Below are 25,080 nucleotides of genomic sequence, written 5' to 3'. Positions count from 1 at the left end.
CCACAAGAATCCAAATTTCACAAAGAACACAAAAGTATAGAAAGTTACACTTTAAAAAATGGGATCATTCACTTAGAGCTGGCATTGAAGAAAATGAGCTAAGTTTGGGACTCACTAGAGAAAGTGAAGTAGTTTGAAAGTGTTCTCAAAGTTGAATTTAGTGTTTGATGTCAAGGCCCGACAGAATGCAACATTCCTGCTTATCTGTACTCATGTTCCATACACATGATATTGAAATTGTTGCACCAATCACTGAGAGGTGTCTATGAAATGCAAAATGTGTATAGAATGCTAACTCTAAAATCACCAATTGTATAAATGTTATTTTACATTAAATATAAAAACTAATGTAATAAATGACCAATTTATTTCGATTATAATTTTGAAAATAAGATCACTGGCACTTTGGTACTTTCATCACATACTTATGTGATCGAAGTTCCCAGTCATATATTAAAATTCATTTTTAAATCATCAAATTTTACAATTGGTACATACGTTGAATATTTTGAGAAAATAAGTTTTGTTCAAAGGTGTCAAATTTCATTTTAAAAAGCAGTGATATTGACATGTTTCATAAATAAAAGTTTGATGCTGCCGAAGTTTAAACTTCATTTTTTTTTAAGAATATGTTTTTTTTCTCTTAAAATGTGTAATAATGGTTGTTTTGGAACACCTCTCAGATACCTTTGTGTGTGTTCATATTCCACATTTGATCAATCCAAGTGTATTTCAATAATGTTCAAGGGTACTTAGTCCTATGCCTGTACATTATGTAAAGAAGTACTTTATGTAAAGTATCTGCACATACAGAGATCAAAAGAGGAAAAAGCATATACAGTACATATGTTTAAATTGATTTATTTGTATTTATGTTAATATATAACTTTAACTCTACATAAATTCTTTTTTTCATCAAATTATAGCCATATGCTTTCTACTTCTTGATGGTCCTCTTTTTATCTACTTCTCTCCAAGCTATGACTCCCTACCCTGGTTACATGCATGTGTGGGCACACACACTCATGCATGTATGCCTTTACTTCATAAATTTAGAGATGCTTGCCACTTGATTCAAAAAGGCATATTGTAAGAAGTGTTAGCATGAGTAATTGTGAATTTCCCTTTAATACTTGCTTTCGTATGCCTTTACTTCATAAATTTAGAGATGCTTGCCACTTGATTCAAAAAGGCATATTGTAAGTGTTAGCATGAGTAATTGTGAATTTCCCTTTAATACTTGCTTTCAAAGATGCCTGTCTACTGCATGTCATAGACTTACTTTTGAATTGTTTAGGACCAGTTAACATAAAACCATTTTGAAATAACATTGATTTAGGTGAAAGAGTCCAATAAGTTTATTTAAAAGAAAGGGACAAGAAAAAGTCCTAAAATACCTTTTTTGGTTACAATACTTAAAGCATGATCCTTTCAGCATATATTGTCAAGCTATGTATTGTTATTCAATTATAAAAGGTTATTCATGAGTAAAATAAGTTTTTGTCAATAATTTTACCCAAAACTGTTTTTTCTATCATTCACATAAAGCTTACATAAAGCCCTGCAACATAACTTTTGTTTTAAAATCCGAAGATAAATTTTTGAAAAAATCATACATTAAGAAAAAATTATGTTTATTCATTTTCTACTTCTGCCATTTACTTTTGCTATTTTAATTCCACATGCAAGGCATACATGAAATAGATTACATTAAGATTTTTAATGCACTCTTTCTATAAAATGTAGTGGGCTAGGCATAGAAATAAGGAGTTTTCACTTAAAATAAATTGTACTATGTCTTTTGTCTATTAAGGTCATAGGAAAAAGAACTGAAAGACAGGAAGCAAATGGGAAAGATGAAGATCAATTTGCATAAAGAACATGAGGACCTTTTTTTCTTTCAGTTTCAAAATATAAGCAAACAAATTTGACAATGCATTCATTCCTGTAGGCAAAAACACATTGTGTATATGCTATTTAAATAAGGATTAATTATAAAGTAAACATCATGAAAAGTGCATTGTCATTTTCTAATGCAGGATTTTCTTAATCTGCATTGGCTTCTTTTGTAAAACGACTCATTCCACAGAGCAATGCTGTTGGAAAAACTGATTTTTTGTCACACTGCTTGCCAAGTATTTTGAACTGACACCAGCATTGACTAATGATAGTGCTGGAATGTGCTGTTCTCAGTAGAATGGAGGCCTGTACAGACCTAGGAGTATCCTGGGGTCCAGCTTCTGTCCATCCAGGGGGTTGGTGCCATACAACAGTGAGTGATGTTCAGAATGAACAAGCTGTATTTCCTCCAGGCTGGCTTTTCGACCTTGAATTCGCTGAAAGAAAACAGCAGAAGCCTACAGTACTCCACTGACAACATTTAGAAGAAAATGAGACCCCAAGTCACGTTTAAGATGATTAATAATGGGCTGAGTTTCATCATGCAAGAATGTGACACTGATTTGCTTAGTAAAGAACCATAATAATATTTGAAAAATGAGCATGTGCAAGGTTCAGATCCAATGGATTGCTTATGCATAAACAGGCAATTGACATAAAGCATATTCTACTTTAGCATAAAAAATAAATCAATAACAAATAAATTAATAGTTCACACTTTTATTAATGTATCACCTTAAGAACAAACAGAGGCTGAGAAACACATTTATTACAATCTATTTTACACTCACCTGAAGAAGTTGGAATGGATTTCTTATTCTTTCTTGAAGGACATAAGGAAACACCACTATATTTTAATGTATTTGATTATCACAAACATGTTAATCACTTCAAGTTTGTGCACCTCACAGTAGTGTCAATCTAGATCAATGATACACAAAGTATGACCCATGTAATCAAGAACAGTTAGGGGAATCTGCTTATCAATGGTCTACAATGAGGTCAATACAGAAATTTGGAGTAAATAATTAGAAACCTTTATGGAAATTTATTTTTTATGTTTTCTGAATCGAATATAACCTTGTATGTCTTCAATCTTTATTTCACTTTTGCAGTATTTCATATTTAATGCATTTTATAAAAGTATATTAGTCTGTGACAAATTGGAAATTAAACAAAATCAAAAACTTCTGTTTAACCAGAGTTAGCTTGAGACACTCTAGACTCAGGCAATTTTTTACACACAGGGTAGGCAGAGATTTTCACTCCATCTAACAAAGAATGGTCCTTCAACATAAATAAAACTAGATTAAGTTAAACCTCAATTAGCCAATATGCAAAGTGTCCGTACTGGCCACATTTCTCATTTGGAACATCTCTGAGCTCGATAAACACCATGCTGGTGTATGAAGTTAATTACCCTTAACTTTTGGAAATTGCTGTGCTTCCTAAAATTACACAGAGTATTAATATTTCACTTAAATATATATACCACCACAAGGCAGTTGTAAGGTAATATTTAAGTACAGAACTACAGTGAGAATCTGGTTAGGGAAAGCTGTCCTCCCATGTTTCTGACCACGGAACCACCAGTTGACTTGGAAACATCAGATAACAACACCAGCTCTCTCAGGACCAGGACAATTTCATATCCGACCTCCCTAGTTTAAGGTGATAGGCTGCTGTCAAACTCTTCAGTGCTGATGTGTGGTTCACTGAGGGGGCAGGCTGGGAAAACTTCGATACACTGACACTTCCTCAGGGTGTACTGGAGCAGGAGGCAGAGCTGTGCTTGTCACTGAAAATAAATGATCAGGTCACAGTGCGGGAGGAATGATGGGGACTACTGGGGTAACAGGAAGGGAGTGATATAAAGCAGAATCTCCTTAAGACTGCCTTTATGTGTTACATAAACAAATACTTCTGGAATTTTTTTGCTGTACATAGCATTGAAGATCCCTATTTTTGACACTATCATTCAGCATTGTGAATGTACAATTACCAATTTACGTTTCTAGAAAGATAAAAATATGCTTTCGAGAAATTATTTCCAGATAGGTAAGGTGAGAATTCTAATGTTGAAAACTAAGGCAAATTTAGTGATGGCCTTCTGGTCACCCATCACACTGATCAATAAACAAGCCTCTTCTTGAACCAGGTGGCTTACTGGTAAACATTAAATTTGGAAAAGTTTATGGAAGACCAGAGCAACCAAAGACGTAGAATGAAAATTAAAGAGATAAAATGAGCAAGAGGAAGTTCAAAGCCAATATTAAAGGGAAATATTTTAACTGTGAGATTTCAGCGGGTGGAAAATCCCCCAAGATAAATAGTGGTAACTCCATGGTTTGAGTCATCTAAAACTGGAATGAGCAGAGCACTGGAAAACAGGCCATGGCAACCAGTCCTAGTCTGGCAGGATAAAGAATACTATGAAATAACAGGGCTTGCAGCTCTCATTTCTATGAGCCTATGAAATCCACAGCCCCTAACAGCATATGTGATGATACAGTGAAACACTAATATCTCAAACAATGGCAGTTCTATAGTTATAAATCAGATCTATGTTTTCACTACTATCTTAAACCTGCATCAATTTTTTATCCCTTTCTCCTTTTCTATAAAGATTTTTTCAGCTCTACATTGAATGTTTGCCTCTGTTATAACATTAAATACCATTAATAATAAATTGATCTTTATGTTTTTATACACTCGTCATATATATATTCGCACATCATACACTCTGTACTTGGCTCAACTCTTTTTCTTATTCTCCCACAATCCCACCAGCATTCCAGCTCAATGCTCAATCACACATTTGGACAATAATCTGCTAACAAGATTCACTGTAATTGACAGTAGCTGAAGTGCTGGTAAATCATTAGAGGACACCTATTGAATCTCAGTCATCCTCTTGTGTAATATAAGTCAACTAACAGTAAGAATAAAGCATCTGGTCCAGCTAGCTACCATTTACTCATTCTAAGAGTATTCCCTTCTAGTTTATATCCTAATCCCTCTCCTTCACCATCAAAATATACTAAACTCATCAGTTTTCGCTTTGTTTTCTCTTTTTTTCCTTCTTTTTGACTTTCAGCAAGTATTTCACACTGGCTCTATTTATTATTATAATAAATATTTCTTTAAAAATAATTGCACTAAATATAAGGAAGTACTCATTCTTGACAATCGCCTTTTGCTTCTATGTCTGCTACAGAATAGGCTCCACAAACATAGCGCACATTTTTCTACAGAAAGTCAACAGTGAAGACTAACTCAGTACAAAAAAATGTTTCCTCCTGTAGAAAGTATCTGGAGAAAGCGTGGTATGAGATTTGCATCTCACAGAGGCACTGCTCTAGGAACTTGGCGGATGACTGAACTAACCATTCTGAAACAGCAACAGCTTTTGTAATTTCTTAACACATATGATCCCCTAGAATAGTTCCTTTGTACCTTACTTTTACTAGATGCCTTAAATTTGTCACATTCAACTTTTCCTCTCATATTGAAATCTCCAACAGTTCCCATTTTCCAGTACTATCATCAGTAAGTTAGTATTTTATTTGTTTATTCTTAAATATAGATATTCTCATCTAATCCATTCCCATCTTTTCTATTTCCTGTGTACCCTTTATTCCTTCATTTCTCTCTAAAGATGCTCCCTTGAGTCAAAGGTCAATAGCATAATGAGTCACAAAATAGGATAAAGTGCTCCAAAAATCTTAATTTAGGGAGATACTGATTTCCGTTCTCACAGATGCTTGGTCTGCAGGATGTCTATGTAAAATTGTCTATGATATTCTGACCAAAAAGATTTCTAAGCATATCGAGGTACTCAGTGCATATAAGGATGAAGTTCGTCCAAGAATTTCCCACTTGAGATCCAAATATTAGTCTTAAATATCTTACCAATATAGGCCTAGGAATTAAAGCATATAGCTTTTCTTCTATCTTCTTAGTAAAGAAACTCTGTGATGCAGAATTATGTTCACTATTACTTTATCATTCTCTGTGACTTGCACTCAGTTTCTTCCCTGAGAGTAGAAAAGGAACTAATGCTCACTGAGTGCCTACTATGTGCTTAGATATATGATCGTATTTTGTTCAGAGCCCCGAATAGTCTACATTCAGGTTGGAAGTTTGATTAAAGTCATTTAAAATGACCATATCATTGAGTCTCGCAACACACCATGGTTCTTTCCTAAAGAAATAGTATTTCTGAAATAAAGCCCGTTAATACAACCCGATTATGGAAGGAATGTTCTCAACATGATCTACAAAGTCTTACTATGACAGGATAAAATGCAGTCTACCCACACCCACCCACACACAGAGCACACACACGGTATAGATTCCTATTTTTTTCTGCCAAGGAGCAGGGGAAAAAAGGAAACAGTTCTATTCCTTCCCCTCCTGTGTTCAAAGCCTGGATTGAGGCCAGTGTCCTAATCAGTTCTCATTGGCCCTGGAGGAATCAGAACCTTTTGTAAAATATAATAAAGGGCATAAAATCATGATAAAATGCATGAAAAAAGCAGTGCCTTTGGTTAGGGAACTAGAAATAATTTAGCAGAACAGATGGATTGCATTGGTTTGGTATTATTGAGGACATGAAAGGGCTCATTTTGTGGCAGTTCCAAACTACAAGAAAATGTCCAACTTAAATTTGACAAGTCAAAGTACCTGCCTCCACTGGGGGAGACTCCATTTTCTTTAATCATTTTCAAAGTGGTGACATATTAGGCAAGAATTTCCACTGAAATATCTAATTTTCTGAAAATATTTCTTCCTTTGTCCCTAAATATAGGGATGTGTTTTTATTTTTTTCTCTGAAAATCCATAGAGCCGCAGACTTTCAGAGTTAAAAAATAATAATCATAAATGACTTATTTGTGTCAAAGTTAAACTCTGTCACAAATACACACTTAATATTTAAAGAGTCAGTTAATAGTATATTAATTATTCTTGATACACATTTCTCTCAAAAACAAACAGAAATCTGGTTTTGTTGCTCAGGCTCAAGCATACTTACTAGAGTTTTCAATGCTACAATGAATTGCTTCTTTAAATGGTACATAAAAGATGATTTTTAAACTCCCCCCTCCCAACTGCATAATCTCCTTCTGTATAGCTCTCATCATATAATAACCTGTTCTCCAAAGAGCATTTCTCGTAAAGAAGGGGGAGTGAAGAAAAGAAGGCGGCTATTAACCAGGCAGGTAGCCTAGCAGGTTTTTGATCCCTTCTGTTGGTCACATAGGAAGAAAGAAAATTGCAAGATGGGAGCCCAGAATTCTAATCCTGACTCTCATATGTCCATAATGTGCCTCCATCCAGCTATGAGACATTTCTACAGGCCTTTGTTTCTTCATCTATAAACATAAGAAGATTTGACTAAATTATTCTGAAGCTCCCTTTGAACCCTAAAATGGTAAGATCCTGTGTGAAATAACCTTATGCACAATAAGAATTCAACAAAATATGCTTTACTTTCATTTATGGATTTGCCTCAGGCAAATAATTGCAATGATAAATTACTATGGTTGAGGCAAGAGAGGAGATCTGGCTATGAGGATTTTCAAAAGGAATCCAGCTACTCCTCAAAGCCTGTTTCTTATAAGCTTAGTCATAATTTAAAAGTGAGAGCATTTTTTCAGAGCTCATATACTCCTATCCTGTGACAATTTCAAAATAATAAACACTTTTCCCAGTTAAAAAAGTTTTGTGTATGTATGGCACTTCTGAGTTAATGCCACCTTTGTTTCTTAGGTAAATGCATACTTCTGTTACTCTACTGCCTCCAGATATTTGATCCATTTGCCTGTTTGTCTCTGCCTTGTTAAGCTATGTTAAGAAGGTGAGTTTCTTTTGCAATGAGTCTTGACGTGGGCTGTACCTTGGAATCAGCTGGGGAAGTTTAAGAGGGACTGTTGCACGGGTTCTAGGTCCTATCTCCAGAACTTCTGATTACCTTTGTCTGGGTATTGCCTGGGCACCTGAATACTTAGAAGCACCCAGTGGATTCTAATGGGCTTCCTGGAGTCAAAAACCACATGTTAGAGGAAGCTGTCCATTCTTCCTGCTCATAAGTGAATTCAAGATACTGACACTGTACTGACCAACACTTGGGGCCATGAAATAATTAAAATATATGGTTGATAAACAGAATATGGGGGAGTAAAAAAGGTCTGTTTTGTCTTCAAGATGTCAAGTGCCTTCCACTTGTCTTAATACTGCTTGATTCAGTCATTACTATTATTTTAAAATATTTCAGGGCATAGAGCAATTTCTTAAGTACTTCAGAATCCTATTCAATAATAAAAAAATCTGGGGTAGTAAGAAGCATACATACATTTTTTTAAAAGTTTTATTTCTACCTATTTCAACTCATTATGCTCATCGAAAATCAAGAAAAAAAATATTATCCCTTAGTTTAACTTCTCAATTTTCACAATTCTTCATACAACTGAATCTCCTACATTGTAATTTTTTTTAATAGTAAGTAAACATTTTAATTGTTTGGTTTAAATCATTGCTTTCTTTATACTAATCATGTATGAAACAAATTTTCTTTCAATAAATATTTTGTGTTATTTCAACACGAAAATTTTCAAATGACTGAAAAATATATAGCTATTCATTTTTATGAATAAACTTTAATGCTGCTGTTTCAAAAATCCTATATCACCTTCCAAATGGACTCAGAAGGGCAGCCTCTCATTTCTTTCGTTAGTTGTTTTCCACATTAACTCTTCCTTTTTAGCTAAATTTTTTAAAAATGCCAAATTATCTTAATTCTGGTTATAAGCTGCCCAATTACTTTGGATGTATTTATCTGCCTGGGCCCACTCTTCTGTGATATACAAATACTCATATCTCAGAATAAAGACGTGTACTCTGCTTTACTGATCATACCTAGATCACTTGTATGGCTTTCCAAGACTGTCATATCCTTCACAGACAATTCACAGGACTCCCTGTTTCAGTTTCTTACTGCTTTGTGGTTAGATCCTAAGACACAAACACATATATTTTTTTTCTTTTTTGCAAACTAAACAAAACAGTTAGCTGTTATGTGCTGCCATCTAGTTAGACTACTCTATAAAACAAATATTTAATTGAATTTTCATTAACTTGCAGCATTCAGTGCTTTGTGGTCTTGAAGTCAGAAAACTTATACATTCCAAAGCATTTCTTCATAGAGTAATATACTTCTTCATTCAGATTTTTAAAAAGGTATTTTTAAGTCACCTGTGTGTGCATGAAAACACGATAGAGACCCTACACCCGAGCTCCTTGACATCTTAAGATTTTACACTAAACTTGCTCTCCACTTTTCTCATTGGAACTTCTGAGAAGTCCCAGAAGAGGCAACAGTAGCTTGGTTTTGTGTCCCAGAATTGTTTTGTAATTACTTTATGTTGGCACTTGAATAAAAGAGTTAAACATTTTAGCGCAGCATGTTGCTTATGGTTTTTACTTATGAATTAAGTGAAACAAAGTTATTCAATATTAGTCACAAAGAGGCAATGCAAATTCCACATAACGTGTAATCCAACAAAAGCATTTAAAAATGTTATTATTCTCAAAACAAATGTGAGAGCAAGCAAATGTCTGTGGGTGGCTTGGTGGGGCTGGGAATCATGAGCACTTCTGGAAAAACAACGGCAAGTGCATTTCTAACAGATGATGGGTCAATCTCTATGATTTTTTTTTTGAGCACAGAAGAGTGCATTCTTTTCTTCAGGAGCACCCACTTTCAAAACCTGCTACCTAATCAAACAGCTTGTTTCTGAACAGGGCACCAAATGACCCCTCTAGATCCATTTCTCATGGTGACAAGAAAGCTGCTGGTTTTGCTCTTTCCTCCCAACAGAAACACTAAAATAGGTATGAATGATTCAATAGGGGAAAAAATTAAATGGTATTGGCATGAAGGACTACTAACCGCCTCAACTTTTTAAAAACAGTGCCATGTCATGCCAAAAGAAGTTAACCCATGTAACCACTGTAATCTAATATAATGAGGCCTAATGTTTTCTCTGGCTGCTAATCAGTACTAGTAAGCAGAGCCAATTTACACTATAGCTTACAAACTAAGAGCTATGTGTTTATTAAAACATCCTAAAAATTTAGTCTACTCTTAACCAAAGAGAGTGTTATGTTCCAAATGCACAAAGAGCTGGAAGAGGTCCTAGCAAATATCCTGCCTAACATCTTCACCTACACATGGGAAAACCAAAGACGGGCCAGGTTAAATCATTCGACAAAAGTACACGGATAATTAATGACAGAACTATGGTCAAATCTAATGTTGAACAATGCCTTTAAAGGAATCCGTTTTGATTTGTGTGCTACATTGCTAAACGAATTGATACAATACAAAAGTTTAATTTGTGGAACATTTTACTGTTTTGAAATGAAGGAATCCTTTTCATGTTTTTCAAATTGCCATCTTCTCTATCATTTCATTGTTATTTCACTAATTGCAAATTGACTGCTCTGTTGGTTTAGGAGGGCTGACTCTTCTCTGGATGCCAGCAGAATTGAGAATCCTTATCTTTTTGTCCCAGTGAAATACTAACCCCAATGCACAAAGCAACCTGAATAAAGACAGAAGTATTTTGCCCTTCGCTCTCTGATATATAACATCACTGCCTCTGTCTTTTGCTCGCAGGGCTCCTCTGATGCTGTCAAGACTAAGGGGATGGCTGACCACAGTCATTCTCATGTTTATTTCTTCCCCAAGCCCAATCAACAACAGTCTTCAAAAATCACAAAAATATAAAACTGGACTCAAAACCCCTTTGGAGTTGTGATTATATACTGATTTGTATGATCATTTGATTAATATCTACTGATCTCACTAGATGGTAACCTTGAAAACAGGGGATATATCTGAATATTTCCTGCTCCTAACAATGGCACCTGGAAAACTCAAATTCTTGATAAATACCATTGAATGGATATATCATTGTTCTCAAGGTGTGGTGCCCAGACCAGCAATATCAGGTTCACCCAGACAACATGTTAGCAATACAAATTCTTGGAACCCACTCCAGACCTACTGAATCAGAAACTCTGGGGTTGGAGCTCAGCAACCTATGTTTTTACAGCTCCCTAGATGATTTGGATATATGCTAACATTTGAGATTTCCTTTTTTGAAAGCACAGGTCGATTTCTAACCAAGGGTGGCTAGATAGATATGGCAGAAAAATATTGTCCAAAAAAGGTAGGTTACTATCTGGGTACTGGGAAACAATGCATTGACCCAGCTTGTAAGCATTTTTTTCCTATTTTATTATACCCTTTCCTGTGAAATCTAATAAATCCTCTCTCTTTTGAGACAAGTGAGTTGAGTTCCTGTTTCCCACAACCAAGAAAGGAAATTATCTGTACTGCTTAGGAGAGAGTTAAAACTTAGACACCAGGCCCGGTACTCAAATTCTTGGAGTCTCAGCCTGCAAAGATTGTATGTAACTCCTCATGTTTGCATGCTTTAGATATAACCAGGCAAGGGAACTGTAGCTTAACTTCCTGGTAGCCCCTTCTAGCCAATTTAGAAAAAATGGTCTTGATTATTTAAGTCTTTTGTATGACTTGGTGAAGAAGTCACTGACACCTGAGTTGAGACCCAACATTCTGTCTTGGAGTGAATAAGTGAACTCCAGTGAGCAGATGCTGTCATCAGCCTTTATTCTGTTAGAAGGTTCAGAAGCTTTTTAAGGTAGGAAGCTTCTCACCCTTTCAACTAGCTCAAATGCACTATGTGCACAGAGCAGTAGCTCCATAAATCACTTGCCTCATCTGGTATGAACTTCTGATTCTTAAACAACTGATGGGGTTTGGTAAATTGCTAAAATATTTGTTGCATAAGTTTCTGCTGTTTTTATTTGTTTTGTTTCACAGAACTGAAATTTTAAACATAATTTGGCATGAGATAGAAAGTTTACAGTTGATCGCATATAAGTCAATAGAATGGTGGTTACCAGAAGCTGGAGTGGAAGGGGGAGTTAAAGAAAAAGAAAGATTAGCATCTTTGCAATAGTATTTAAAGTATGTTAATAAATTTGTATATAGAATTAACTTGTTAAATCAAAAATTTTAAAAGAAATCCACAAAGAACATGTATCAATTGTTTCCATTGTGTTTAGTAAAGGAATGTGCTGGGGAGAGTACCAGGTAACAATATAGATTCTACTATTTCTTAGTGGGCTAAACTGGTTTGGAATAATCTCTGTATGTTCCCTTTTTATTTTCTCCCCTACTCTTCTGGTAAAAACAACCAAGAAGAGAAAATAAGCCATAAAAACACTCTTACCCTTTTGGTTCTATGTTTTGTCTATGTTCTATAACTAAAAGCCCCTAGAAGAAGATAACATTTGTTTAGCTAATGATTTCTAAAATTCTTTTTTGAATATTCCTAAAATCATTCACACATGGGCAGCAGGACATTAAATTACACAGTATCTTAAAGTGAGTTGCTTTTTAGCGATTTTAGAAATCTAATTTTATATTTTGGTTTATGATAGCATCTCATAAAGTCAGAGCAAATAAATTCATATGGGGAACAATTTCTTTGAAAATGTAAGAACTTTTATAATATAGAAGCTTTGATAAAGTAGGAGCAAATAAATACACATGGGCAACAATTTCTTCACTTAAGAAAGGAAACACCTGGTGAACTGCTACCAGACTGTGTTAGGAAAAGTCAGTTCTGTCTGCATTATTGTGAAGTTTTGGATAAGACATTTGTGCTTGGTCTTTATTAAGAGCAAATCTACTGATCTGAGCTCTCAAGTGTACTACTTGTTAATTTTGTGGTTGTTTCCAGGGTGACTCGTGTTTATCTGACTGAGCTGGGGCTAGCCTCACTCATTCTCACCAATCCCACATTGCTTCTGACCTTTTATCCTGTGTTTGCTATCACATCAGTTAGTGCTATATAAATTGAACTGTATGATTTCAGATAATACAGGACTAAAATAATGTGATGTATGAGGAATTGAAACAGAAGATTGACCAGAAAGGGATGATAGTGGACTTTCAAATTTTAAGATCAGTGTGAACCATATTACTTGCATTCATTTCTACACTCTGCTCCTTTCATAATCAGTTCTCCTTTGGGTAACAGATTTTAGGAAAACCACTATCTAACAATGCATTTGAAGGCAGTGATCAGAGTGGTTGGGACCAGGCCAGTTGCTGCAGGATATAACAAAGACCAAAATGTGGAAAAATGTGAGCAGCAATGCCTCAGCTGGCAAATGCACAGAAAAATCGCCAAGCAGGAAAACTTCTATAGCAGATGCAAAGGTGAGACAGGAAGGTTCACATGATTAAATGTATTTGGTCCATTAAGATCAGTCTACAACAAAAAAAAGTCTCCTTGCTGGTCTACTTTATGTATTCCATATGGAATTGTATAGAAAAGAAAATGGTTTGGCCACCAAATTGCATTCTCAAAAACATCAAATCCTAAAAGATAACTTTAAAATTAACCAAAGAGTATGAAAGCTTTTTTTCCCATATAATATAGATGCCACTAGCAAAAGATGAGTAACACACTTTCACTCAGGAAAGGACCAGAGAAATAAATCTAACTCATTTTCCTTCACTTTAGCATTTCTAGGCAAAGGATACATTTAATCAAAAGCAGAGCTTTAAATATGAAAAATGTTTGATAACTCCATCCTAAACATATAATAAAACTTGTAAGACTAAATCTGTATACAGTGCTCCAGTGTATTCATTCACAATCTCAACTGCAGAATGATCCATTAGACATTATCAATGATTGGACATAAAAACAAACAAAAACCAAAGGGAAAAAAAATTGTTCTCTTATAAAATGAAATGTATTAGTCACCTTTTAAAGAAAAACATCCATAAAGAAAATTATTTATCCTTACAAATGAACACTTTGAATGCATGGCTTCACATCTTCAAAAGTCGATTATTCTTACTACTTTGTAGAGAAGGATCAGACTGATGTAACTCACGCTCTCAAATATAGGCAAGTGTACTTGATCTTTAGTAGCATCCTGCCTGCTTTGGCCTTTCTATTTCAACCAAAATATTTTACAAGTTCACTTTAAGCTAAATTAAATTTGAATAAAAATTCTGTTGACTACTTTTGGGGTTGCTAAAAGCAATATATTATAGAGAGTTTTCAAAGATATGTTGTAAATTGATTCCAACGATATAAATAATTATATAATCAGCATTTATAAAAGCCTGACCTTAGAATTTATATATGCAAGTAGTCATATGCTATTTGTATATGACCCTGAAAAGTACTCACAAAAAATTGCTTTGCATTTTATTGAAGTAGAGTGAATTTAATATGGTCCCAGTGTATCAGTTTTCTCATGACATAACTATAGTCAAAATATTATCTATATTTTGGGTAATTATCTGGATTATCTGGGCAGGTGAGAACTATGTTGGATTTCCCTCACTGATCTGCACAGAAGGACAATAGAATCAAATAGCAGCATGTTAAAATGTCAGTCTCTGAGAACAGGAACAATATCTGTCTTGCGACATTGTGTAATTCCAGTGCCTGGAACACGTCTAGAACACTGTATAGACCTGGTAAAAAAAAATACTTTTAATCAATAAATATTAAAATAACGTGGAGAAAATACATGGGCATGGTGGATATTTTTCTTTTGAAATTGTTTTATACTCAAATGCGGAATGTTACTGGGTTTTAGGTAACTCAAACAGCTGCTGATTGTTACATATTTTGCAAATTTGACAATGGGAGCCCTCCTAAATTGGTATCACTTTTGTTTTTAACCTTTTAAAGCCTAAAATAATAGAGTTTCCTAAATGTAAATGGGACTAAACAGGAATCTACAGAAATGAGTCTAAGAAATACTGACACAATGAAAGTATTCAAACACCTACAATAAAATTATAAAAATATCAGCCTCTTTAGTAAAAAGAAGTGACTTTTCTTGGTAAAAGGACAGTTAATCTTTTAAATCTATTCATTTCCATGTGGCAAAATTGGAATCTGAGTTCAAAGTATAGCTTATAGCAAAAAGCAACAATTACTTGGCACTTTACACTTTGCAGAGTTTCTCAGATTTACTCAGTAAACAATGCCTATATGCAAACAAGAATGCTACCATGTGTACATAATAGGGCTGCAATAATAGAACACACACATCGGATAGCTGCCCAGTCCATCAACACTTATTGAGTACCTACTGTGTGCCCAGCCCAGAGTCAGGTGGCAGGCTCTGTGCGATTCTTGCCTGTGATGGCTCATAAATCACAGTATTCATACTACATGGTTAACATTTTTCTACTGCTACCCAAATGAGTACTGGACTCTTTACATGATTTATTTAAGCAAATAAGAGTGTGGCCAATTCGGGATTACCTCACATTTATTTAGCAGCCCAGTTTCTTGCAGGCGAGACCAGATGCTCTGTATTCGTCCAGCATGTTCAGGGTGGGTGGTGGAATTGCCACAAATGCACTGGTGTTTCAGCATCAGAGGGTCATAGGCAATTCCTTCAAGACATAGAAAACACAGTACAAGATTGAATAATAATACAAGGTAATGATACATGTTAGAAGATAATATGATTGCTCCAAAAAAGTCATTCTTTTAAAAACAAGTTTTACAAAAAGAGAAATAATGTATATCAGCAAATTCTCAGAACCACATAAGAGCTATTTACTCCTGTATATCTGCATAACCAGTACTCAGACCCTAGATAAGCAAATCTGTAAAGTGATGAAGACGGTGACATTTTAAGAAATTTTAGATTAAAAAAAATAATGTGATCTCACCAGCATTTAAAATCATTACGAATTGTTTTTAGGCAAATAATTCAATTCAGTAGAGGTTTTAGTTTTATCATTGAAGCCACAGAACAAACTAGCTCTTTAAATCCTTCATGAGTAATTCCAGCTTTAATTTAGATCAGGGCTACAACCTTTTAATAAACTGGAGGATTTTCTAACTCCTTGCCTATTCTGTTTAGCAATTCCTTCAATGTCGTGCAGAAAGAGTTTCTTCTTTGCTTATTTGTGTCTCTCATAATTTATGCCACTGTGTACACAATATGGATATTGTAGATCTTATAATATTGTGGGACATTTGAAGTGTTTCTTTTAAAGAATGAATGTCCATTGAAATATCTTTAGTAGAGATTATATAGATATTTCATAAATAAATCTGCTTTTAAATTATCAGGAGTTAGCATATTTCATGTTTAAGTTAGACCTTATGACGGGGGCTTATAAAAATGTGATGAAATGAATTATTAGGGGTACATAAAATATAACTTTTTAAGGCAATAAATTACATGATAATTAAAACTCTGGATAGTTTTAAAAAGATATCCATCTTTAACCTTATTTTTTAGAGTAAAAATATATTACTTACAAAATTGCCTGACATAAGAAATTATTTAACCAGTAAAATATCTTTCAATAAATGACCATCAACTTGCATTTTGTGGGGGTGGGGTGGGGAACTTCTATGATAAGAAATTAAAGTAGAAAAAATATATATCTTTTCAAAAATAGTTACCAGCAACTTATGTTGTAAAGCAAGTTTAATTAAATACATTTTATTCTCCCTTTGACTTACATTATTATGTTAGAGAAATGTCACTTGATGGGAACATATTTTTCCTTGCAGATCATGCAGAAGAATGGCATATGCATTTTCAACCATGTAGTAAAAATTGTCTAAGGAAAATATCGTTTTACCGGTCCAAGTAATGCCAATCGTTAAGACTCAAATGGCTTCGAAACCCATCCCTATGCTCCGACTCTCACATTTTCATCCTCGTCCGTGACCTCTTCTGAGCAGCATACGTGCACACTTATCTATTCGATTGTCCACCCAAAATAGCTAGTTGGATATCTCAAGGTTTTTATAATGTGAGAATGTCTCTGATTTTGAATTCATGACAGAAGATATCAAAATTGGCCATTACGCATACAAGAAACCCTAGTGTCCTCTTGACACTCCCTCATCAATGAACCACAGCAGTGTCTGTTTTCCCTCCAAAACAGACCTTGAATAACTCACTTCTTATCTCCACTGCCAAAACCACACACAGTCCAAGGTACTATTATCTAATCTGGACTCCTGAGATAGCCTTCTAAGTGGCTACCTGACTTTCACTCTATTTCATTTGCCATACATTAGTAGGTACTTTTCCTTAATTCCTTCAGTGACTTTGCTGATAGGACTACAATTCCTCGAGGCCAGCATAGATGGACCCCTCCCCATCTTTCCAGCTTCTTTTCATACCCGTCCCTCTCTTGATCTCTATTTCTCCTGCAAAGGCCTTCCTTCCATCCTGCATAAGGGTCAAAATCCTACCAGCCTGGGGATCTTCATACATGCTCTTCTGTCTATGCCAACAGTTCTTCCAGCCCCCCTGTAACTCCACCCTCATCTAGCTAATTCCTTTTCATTCTTCAAGGCTCAGTTAAAATGTCACTTTCTTGACAAAGCATTCTCTGAGATCTCTACATTGTCTCCTGTCATATATTCTCTTAGCATCTTCTAGGTCTCCTTCAGACCAGTTATCACAATTACATAATTGTTTATAATTTTGTTAATTGTACATTTTCTTCACTAGATGGTAAGATCTATGAAAGCACACAGACTATACTTCCATTGTTTACCTCTGAACTCCCAGTGTCTGTAAACATTCTTCGAATAAAGTAGGTCCTCAAAAGTATTTTTTAATGAATGAATGAATAAAATATATGAATAAATTAATAGGTTCAAGAGCTAGGTCAGATATTTCCATTATAAAGTCTTCCTTGATCAACCAAATTGGTGGATATCTTTGGATTCCTGAAGTTTTTGTGGTCTTATTTCTTTAATATTCTACCTTTTATTATTTATGCCTTAACTTCCTAGCAACAAGTGCCCCTAATATAGCCATTTATTTTACTCAGCTTTATATTTTTCTACATGGCATTTTGCCCAAAGTCCTTCTCTTTTTCATTTGCACAAAGTCCAATATGAACAAATATCTTTAAATAAAGTCAAAGGAAAGACATGAAGGAAGGTGGAAAAGAAAGCAAGCCAGGTAGGAAGGAAGAATAACATTTAAAATACTAAGGTACAATTCAGATTTATCAAGTATTTATGAATTGCTATTACATAACAGGAACTGTTTAACATATTTCCATTTACAGTTTCATACTACATAAAATAAAAGATATGTTAATAATAATATAGAAACAAAAAGTATAGTATCTGCCTCATTTTGAAAATACATTCTTCAAGAGTAGATATTTTAATCATTATGTTGCTTAACTTTTTCTATTTCATCTCTTGACATATTCAAGCTCACCTCCATAGTAATTTTTCCCCTTCTAACATTTTCCCCATAACCTACTGCCAAGAAAAAGAAAATTGTGAAACAGGTTATGGTAGCTGGAAATTGTTGCCAGGTATCTGGAGATTATAATACAAAGTCCAGGAGCTCTTGGAAAGATGTTTGAATTTAAAAGGAAATAAATAAAATCTGGAACCCCAAACCTCCACTGACTCATCTTAATGATGTATCAATGAGGTGTTAACAGGTAGACTGCAAGGTGAGACTTTAACCTCATCCTTCCTCTACATTCCTTTTCTCTCTCTTTCTCTCTCTCTCTCTCCCCTCGAAACAACAACTTATAGGGTGAGAAATAAGCCTACTCTTCTCTTGGGAATTCTTTTGAAATTCTATTTTTGTTTGACTCTTTCTGCTCCACTGGCTATCACTTGCAACATAAGCCAGTGGATCAATCTTTCTCTTGATCAATGGGACAAGATTTTAAGTTAAGATTTGGAAAAAATACACAAAGGAGCCTTAAAATCTTTACCTGTGTTTTAAACACTAATAATTTGTTTCCCACAAAAAAAAAAATACAAAAAAAATTTTAAAACTATTGAAAAGTTTTTGACACATTTTTTAGAGAAGCTTGGACTTTTTACTTTCTTTGGCTTTCAGTTTTATTAAAGGAGATAATGTATTTGAAGCATCCAGTGTACTGCCTTTCATTTTTCTTTAACATTATACATAGCTAAGTTATTACTTAGCCATAGACTCCATTCATGTGTTCAGGTTTAGACTTCAGTCTAGTCAGAACTTGTAGGCTGGGTCTACCTGGTCTATAAGGAAAGTTGAGTCTAAAATCTTTAGACCTAAAACTCTTGATTCTGATTCCTAGTTCCTAACATTCAACTTTATAGTGCACTTCTAGCAACTGCCTGAGTTTTTATACTTTCCCAAGGTATTTGCTAAACTATACTTCTTAAGCAAGTTCTAGGGCCAGGGGACTGGATCAAGGACTAGCACAATACAAACGTATATGACATGGCATCTCTCCTGAAAGATGTGCAGATTCAGTAGACTGTCATTAAATGTTCACTGTTTTCCCAGTACCAGTAGCTTCATTTTATTATATTTAACTTGAGATCTAGTAGAAAACATGAGACATGGAAATATAATTAAATGGCATACATAAAAAAAGAAGAAGAAGAAGAGAAAAAAACCTCTGGTAAGGAAGAAAAATTGATGTGAGACTAGGAGGTCAGACCAGAACTCTTAGAAAAATAAAAATCGTTTTTAAAAAACTAAATAACCTGCAAATATTAGAATTACTACAATAGGTAGAATATATTTTGAAACAAGGGTCATTTTTAACAACCTTCAGATCATACCCATAGCAGTTGTTGTTACTCCTTCTAACCATAACTTTATACATAAGCCTTATTTTGCCTTATTTTTTCTATTTCTGCCATACTGTTGAGCTAGAGCTAGGTCTGGAGCTCACAGACCCCTCAAACCCATTCACAGACTAGGTCACAAACCCTTCATATGCCAGGCTGGATCCCCAGACCCCTTACACATGGGTCTATGAGCTAGGTAACTGGCAAACAGGTCCTTGGAAGCCACAGGTTGGAAAGGCATGGCCACTCAAGTCGCGGCCACCCAAGGCAGTAAACTCCAGCCAAGGTGGTGGCACCCTGAAGGCACACTAACTCCACCCACACACAACTTGTTTACAAAGAATGCTGCACCACCCTCAATCTGCCCCCAGGTGAGGGGGCCTGATTAAATTATTCTATTTTCCCAACACATACTCTTCACATTCTACTATTGATAATATTTGTTATAACATGTTTTAACAGGAACTCATAAATCAAAGTACCAAACAGTGCAAATTTTAATTAGGTGTGAATCTTAATGTGTCCAGCAAGCAAATGATGTAATATCTGAAAATGATTTTTTAAAAATTGGTATATTGTGCCTCTCACTAGATAAGAAGCATTTTCTAAGACTGACAGTTCTGCTTTTATGGTTTTTGAATCATCTTATCAGAGTATCAGTCAGCTAGAAAGGGAGTAGAAGATATTCTCACCATAGACCTACCCCCTAACACCATATGAAAGTCTGTTACAGCCTAGGAGCTGGATTAAGTGTTGCCATTCAACTACGGAGCCAGGAAAAGGATTCAAGCAGCATGTAAGTTGGCAAAAAAAATGAAGTCAAACACAATTCACTACACATTTGCTGGCAAAATATCTGGAAAGATTTTTCTACATTCAAGAATGAGCGAGCATGAAAAAAAGAAAAAGAAAAAAACAGGGTCTGTGAGAATATACTACAGAAACTATAAAGGAAATGTCCTTCCTACTATTTAGCTGAGTGAACAATGATTTACTATAGGAACGAAAACAAGATTTTAGAAAATGTTTTGGCATCCTCGAGTATCAAAAGGCATTGGCCCTATAAAATAGAAGCCAAAAGCTAAAGAGTGAGATGACACTAAATTAAAAAGACAATGGAATGGGTAAAAAGAAAGGTGGATATGATAAGTAGGGATTCAAGGAAATTAAAGAGTAGCAAAATTAAAATCTATACTAGAGGCAATAAAGAAAGGCATTTACAGTTCAGAAAACCAGATCAGTGCCACTAAATACAAACTTGAGAAGCCCACGGAATATAAAGGAAAGGACAAAGAGATGAACACGATGATATGAAAATGTGGAGGTCAGAGAAAAAATAGCTGAACAAAAGATCGTGATTGCTCCTGAGGAGGAAATTAGACTAACTGAATAATAGATGTTTTCCATGAGTAGAAGAAGACATGCTCATGAATAAGTAATTGCAAATGCTCATCATAAAGATGATTTGTTTTTTAAATTAAACAGGATAAACACAATCCATCATGAGGCTCCAGAAAAGAGAAAATAGGCTGCCCACAAAGAAACACATATCAAGTCAGCCTCAGACTTCTCCTCTTCAATGCTAAACCCTTTGAGTATTTGACCATTTCAAGACTTTTCAAAGAAGAAAAACACTTGTGTCCCAATAAGTCTTGGTCCAAGCATTGTGAAGATAATAGGATCACAGTCTCAGAAGTGAAATGTCACCCCCTTCAAATATGTGTGTGTGTGTGTGTGTGTGTATAGAAAGAGAACATAAATAATTTATAATTTATAACTATAGATCTGTAAATATAATATATGTTAATACATATGTTATGATATCTGATATATATGATCAAGTTGAGTTAATCTCCTGAATAAACAAGACAGCTACAGTCAGCCTTCCATATCTACCGTTCTGCATCTTCAGATTCAATCAACCTTGGGTTGAAAATATTCAGGGAAAACAAAATAACAATACTACAATAAAAATAATACAAATTTTTAAAGTACAATATAGCAACTCTCTATGTAGAATTTACGTTGTATTTGGTTAAGTAACCTAGAGATGATTTAAAGTATATGGGAGTAGGTGCATTGGTTACATGCAAATTCGATGCCATTTTACATACGGAACTTGAGTGTCTGAGGATTTTGTTGTTCTGGGGGTTTCTGCAACCAGTCCTCCATGGACACTGGGATACTCTTGTATTTTTTATCATCTTCAGTGAAAATTAGAAGAGCAAATTTTGGAGGTTTTCAGGAGAAATTTCAAGGACATATATTTGAGGAGAGAGATTTAAAATATTGATTATCTACCAAAAGGAAATTGGTCTCTCCATTCTGAAAGAGGTAGTAATAAAGTTACTCAGGAAGATCTTACATACCCACACACATGCATATCTACGTATTTCTCTCTCTCTCTCTCTCTCTCTCTCTCTCTCTCTCTCTCTATGTGTGTGTGTGTGTATATATATATATATATATACATATATATATACTCATACACACATACATATACATATAGACACACATATAAACACATGCACAGAGCTATGTACACAAATACACACATAACTTTTCTTAATACTGTTAAAGAGAAACCCATAAGAAGAGGGAAAAAAAATACTCAAAGTTTGACCATATTTTAATTGTGGTTACCTCTGAGTGATAAAATACTGAGTTGATTTTCCTTTATAGTTTTCTAGACTTACCAAATTGCCTTCAATGAACCTGTATCAATTTTGAAATTAATGAAAATACAAATATTACCCAAAATTTCACTTAATATACCAATGATCTTTTTTTGTATAATTTTATAAAATTTATATCTACTTACTCTCATTTCATTCAACTGTTCATTTGTTTGTTGATTCATTTGCATATTATACAAGAAATATATGTGAAGGTGCTTCAAAAACTTTGTGGAAAAATAGAAGTAAAAGATAATATGAATCCTTCCATGAACATTTCTAAGTACCCTTGTATATGAGCACCTTCTATGTACTACGTGGTTAAGTGCCAGGTTTAGGAAGAATCAAAAAACAGTCTCTCCCCTTATCAACAGTCCATCAGAACACAATGCCCAAAATAAATAAATAATTACAATTTTTGATGAAAAAATCCAGTTTGATGTAAGGGACTATAATAGATTTAATTTTGGTTTAGCTGGCCAAGGAAGGCTTCCTAAAGGAAGTAACATATAAATTGAAATTTGAAAAACTTGAAGACTTAGCTGGAGTTAGCTGTCAAACCAACAAACAAAAAAACAGAAAAAAAGACCAATGTTGCTGTTCTGACACTGAAATATTCAATTTTATTTCATTTTTATCATGATGTTTCACTTACTAAACATCAATTTAAAAATTCTTTTTATTACATTATTTTTAAAGACTTTCACAAATGTTGGTATCATTTCAGTACTACGATTCTATCTCACTTTAGACTCTGCCTAAAAAGATGTTACAAAGAAAGAATTATCCACATAGATTATGTAGAGTAGTGTTGGGAGAAAGAAGACCTTAAAGTTATACTGGGTGATGGGAAAGACAAAGCCAATCAAATTTATTACCGTTAAATTTTTGTTTCAGTGAATATCATTTGGTATAAACTAGCACAAGTTTATCATCTAATGAATGTTCCCTTGTGAGCCACGGCCAAGCCTCATCTTTATCAGGAATAGATGAGTAGAATAGATGACTTTGGCAGAGAAAACACACACATTGCCCTTTTTAAATTATCAGAACCTCACATAAACACCATGCCTTATCTTTAATAAGAATGAAGGCACCTCTTAAATTAAATATTACCCATATTCCACTATAACATATTCCACTATAACATGACATAACATGACATAACATGACATGACATGACATGACATGACATAACATTTGAATATGTGGCAACCTGGCTCTATGACACATGTTCTTCACTATCACTACAGAAGCTGCAGGAATGTATGCTCTTCTTGCCTAGATATATCCAGGCTCTTTCTGAGACCACCAGGTATTGGCTGCATCTTGGTCTCTCTTCTTGGCTCATTCAAATCCTCACAGGGAATGGAATGAAGACTTCAACTTTTAACAAATGATTGCACTCAAACAACATTTCCCCCGTGGAACATTGCTGTGTTCTTTACAAAAAGGGGGTTGTGTGGCCAATCCAGTTGGCTGCTGAGGATCCATACAGACGGTGAAGTTTTGAATGGTGTACCTTGGAAAGTATGTGAGTTTAGTGTTAAATAACTCTTTATTTGTACCAGAAAGTATAGCTCTTACAGAACGAATTTAAGCAACACACTTAACTTTATTATGTATTTGTTCCCTCTTCCTTGCTTCTCAGCAGAACAACTATTAAATGGGTGAGATTGCATAGCTTCCTTTTTTAAAAAACCCAAATATTCCCAGAGAACATGCTTGAATATCACTTTTGATTTTTTAAACATATCACAACATGTAGATATTAAAAAGTCAAAGAAAGGAAGTTAATGCTTTAAAATATATATTTTCAAACATGCTAGAAACAAAATCCTTAAGAGCTCACATCTGAAATCAAGATCAATAGGAACACTAAAGTGAATTTTGAGATGATGTGGATTATAAGAGTATACACGGGAAATTTAAGTTTGGATAAAAGCCAGAGTAATATGAGGAGGAGCAGAGTGAAGATGGTGCATTTCATTTCCTTCAGATTTGGAATAGCACTAAATGAAAGTTATCAACCAAATATATGTTTTAATGCCAATGTCAGGGGAGGGGCTATTTATGGAGACATAAATTACATATTTGCATGAATGTTTTTAAAAAATTATTGTGCCTTTTTCTCATAAGAATTTAAGTGTGAGATTTCAACATTTTTAAGTTCAAATACAACAATAAGTAGGTTTGTCCCTACTCAGGCTTATATACTTTATATATCACTTAGTCATTCTTTAGCAGAATAATAATTACAAAGTAACTTTCAATTGCAGTGTGTTGAAATTTTAACTAATGAATACATATGTGTTCATTATGCAATTAGTATTTGTTGAGTCAAACACAAAATCCTGTGTTCCCTAAAATATAAATTTATATAATCTTTCATTTGGGCAAGAAATTACCTCATCAAATCCACTAAATATGAAGGCAATCTTCAGTTCATTTCTCTGTTAGTTTTTGGAATATATGCTGTAATAAATACTAGGAAGCTGATATTATGAGAAAGAAAATAATTATCTGAAATGACCCAGTCTTTGCTTTGATGATCAGGTAATGATTATGTCCTGTTTATGTTACTAGGTTTATAGTCCACCCTTTCACCTGGATTCTTCTAAGGCCTGCAAGCCCTGTCCGTATGGCAACACTGTTTTCTCAAACTTGAAGAATGTCTCTAATATTCAGAGATCTTGCTTCATTCATATGGAAGGAACATAAGAAAAGTAGACAAAACCAGCATATGTCAGGAAACGGCCACCTTTCTTAACCAAGAAAAGAAACCCCAT

General features: G+C 34.4%; 1 protein-coding gene across 1 annotated transcript in view; it reads right to left on the bottom strand.

Moving 5' to 3' along the window:
* Positions 1–25,080, bottom strand: part of LOC103604821 (histone deacetylase 9-like) — a 114,823-nt gene that overhangs the window by 81,517 nt on the left and 8,226 nt on the right. Inside the window, exons 3-4 of the mRNA XM_008589401.1 lie at positions 15,300–15,433; positions 2,216–2,336 (exon numbers count right to left, since the gene is read on the bottom strand). Coding sequence (XP_008587623.1) covers positions 2,216–2,336; positions 15,300–15,433 — 255 coding nt within the window. The remainder of the gene's footprint in view (positions 1–2,215; positions 2,337–15,299; positions 15,434–25,080) is intronic.

This window comes from Galeopterus variegatus, unplaced genomic scaffold (genome assembly GCF_000696425.1).
Source record: "Galeopterus variegatus unplaced genomic scaffold, G_variegatus-3.0.2 Scaffold5415, whole genome shotgun sequence".
NCBI classification, from domain to species: Eukaryota; Metazoa; Chordata; class Mammalia; order Dermoptera; family Cynocephalidae; genus Galeopterus; species Galeopterus variegatus.
The sequence above is the reverse complement of the archived record's forward strand: the minus strand, read 5'-3'. Positions and strand labels throughout refer to the sequence as shown.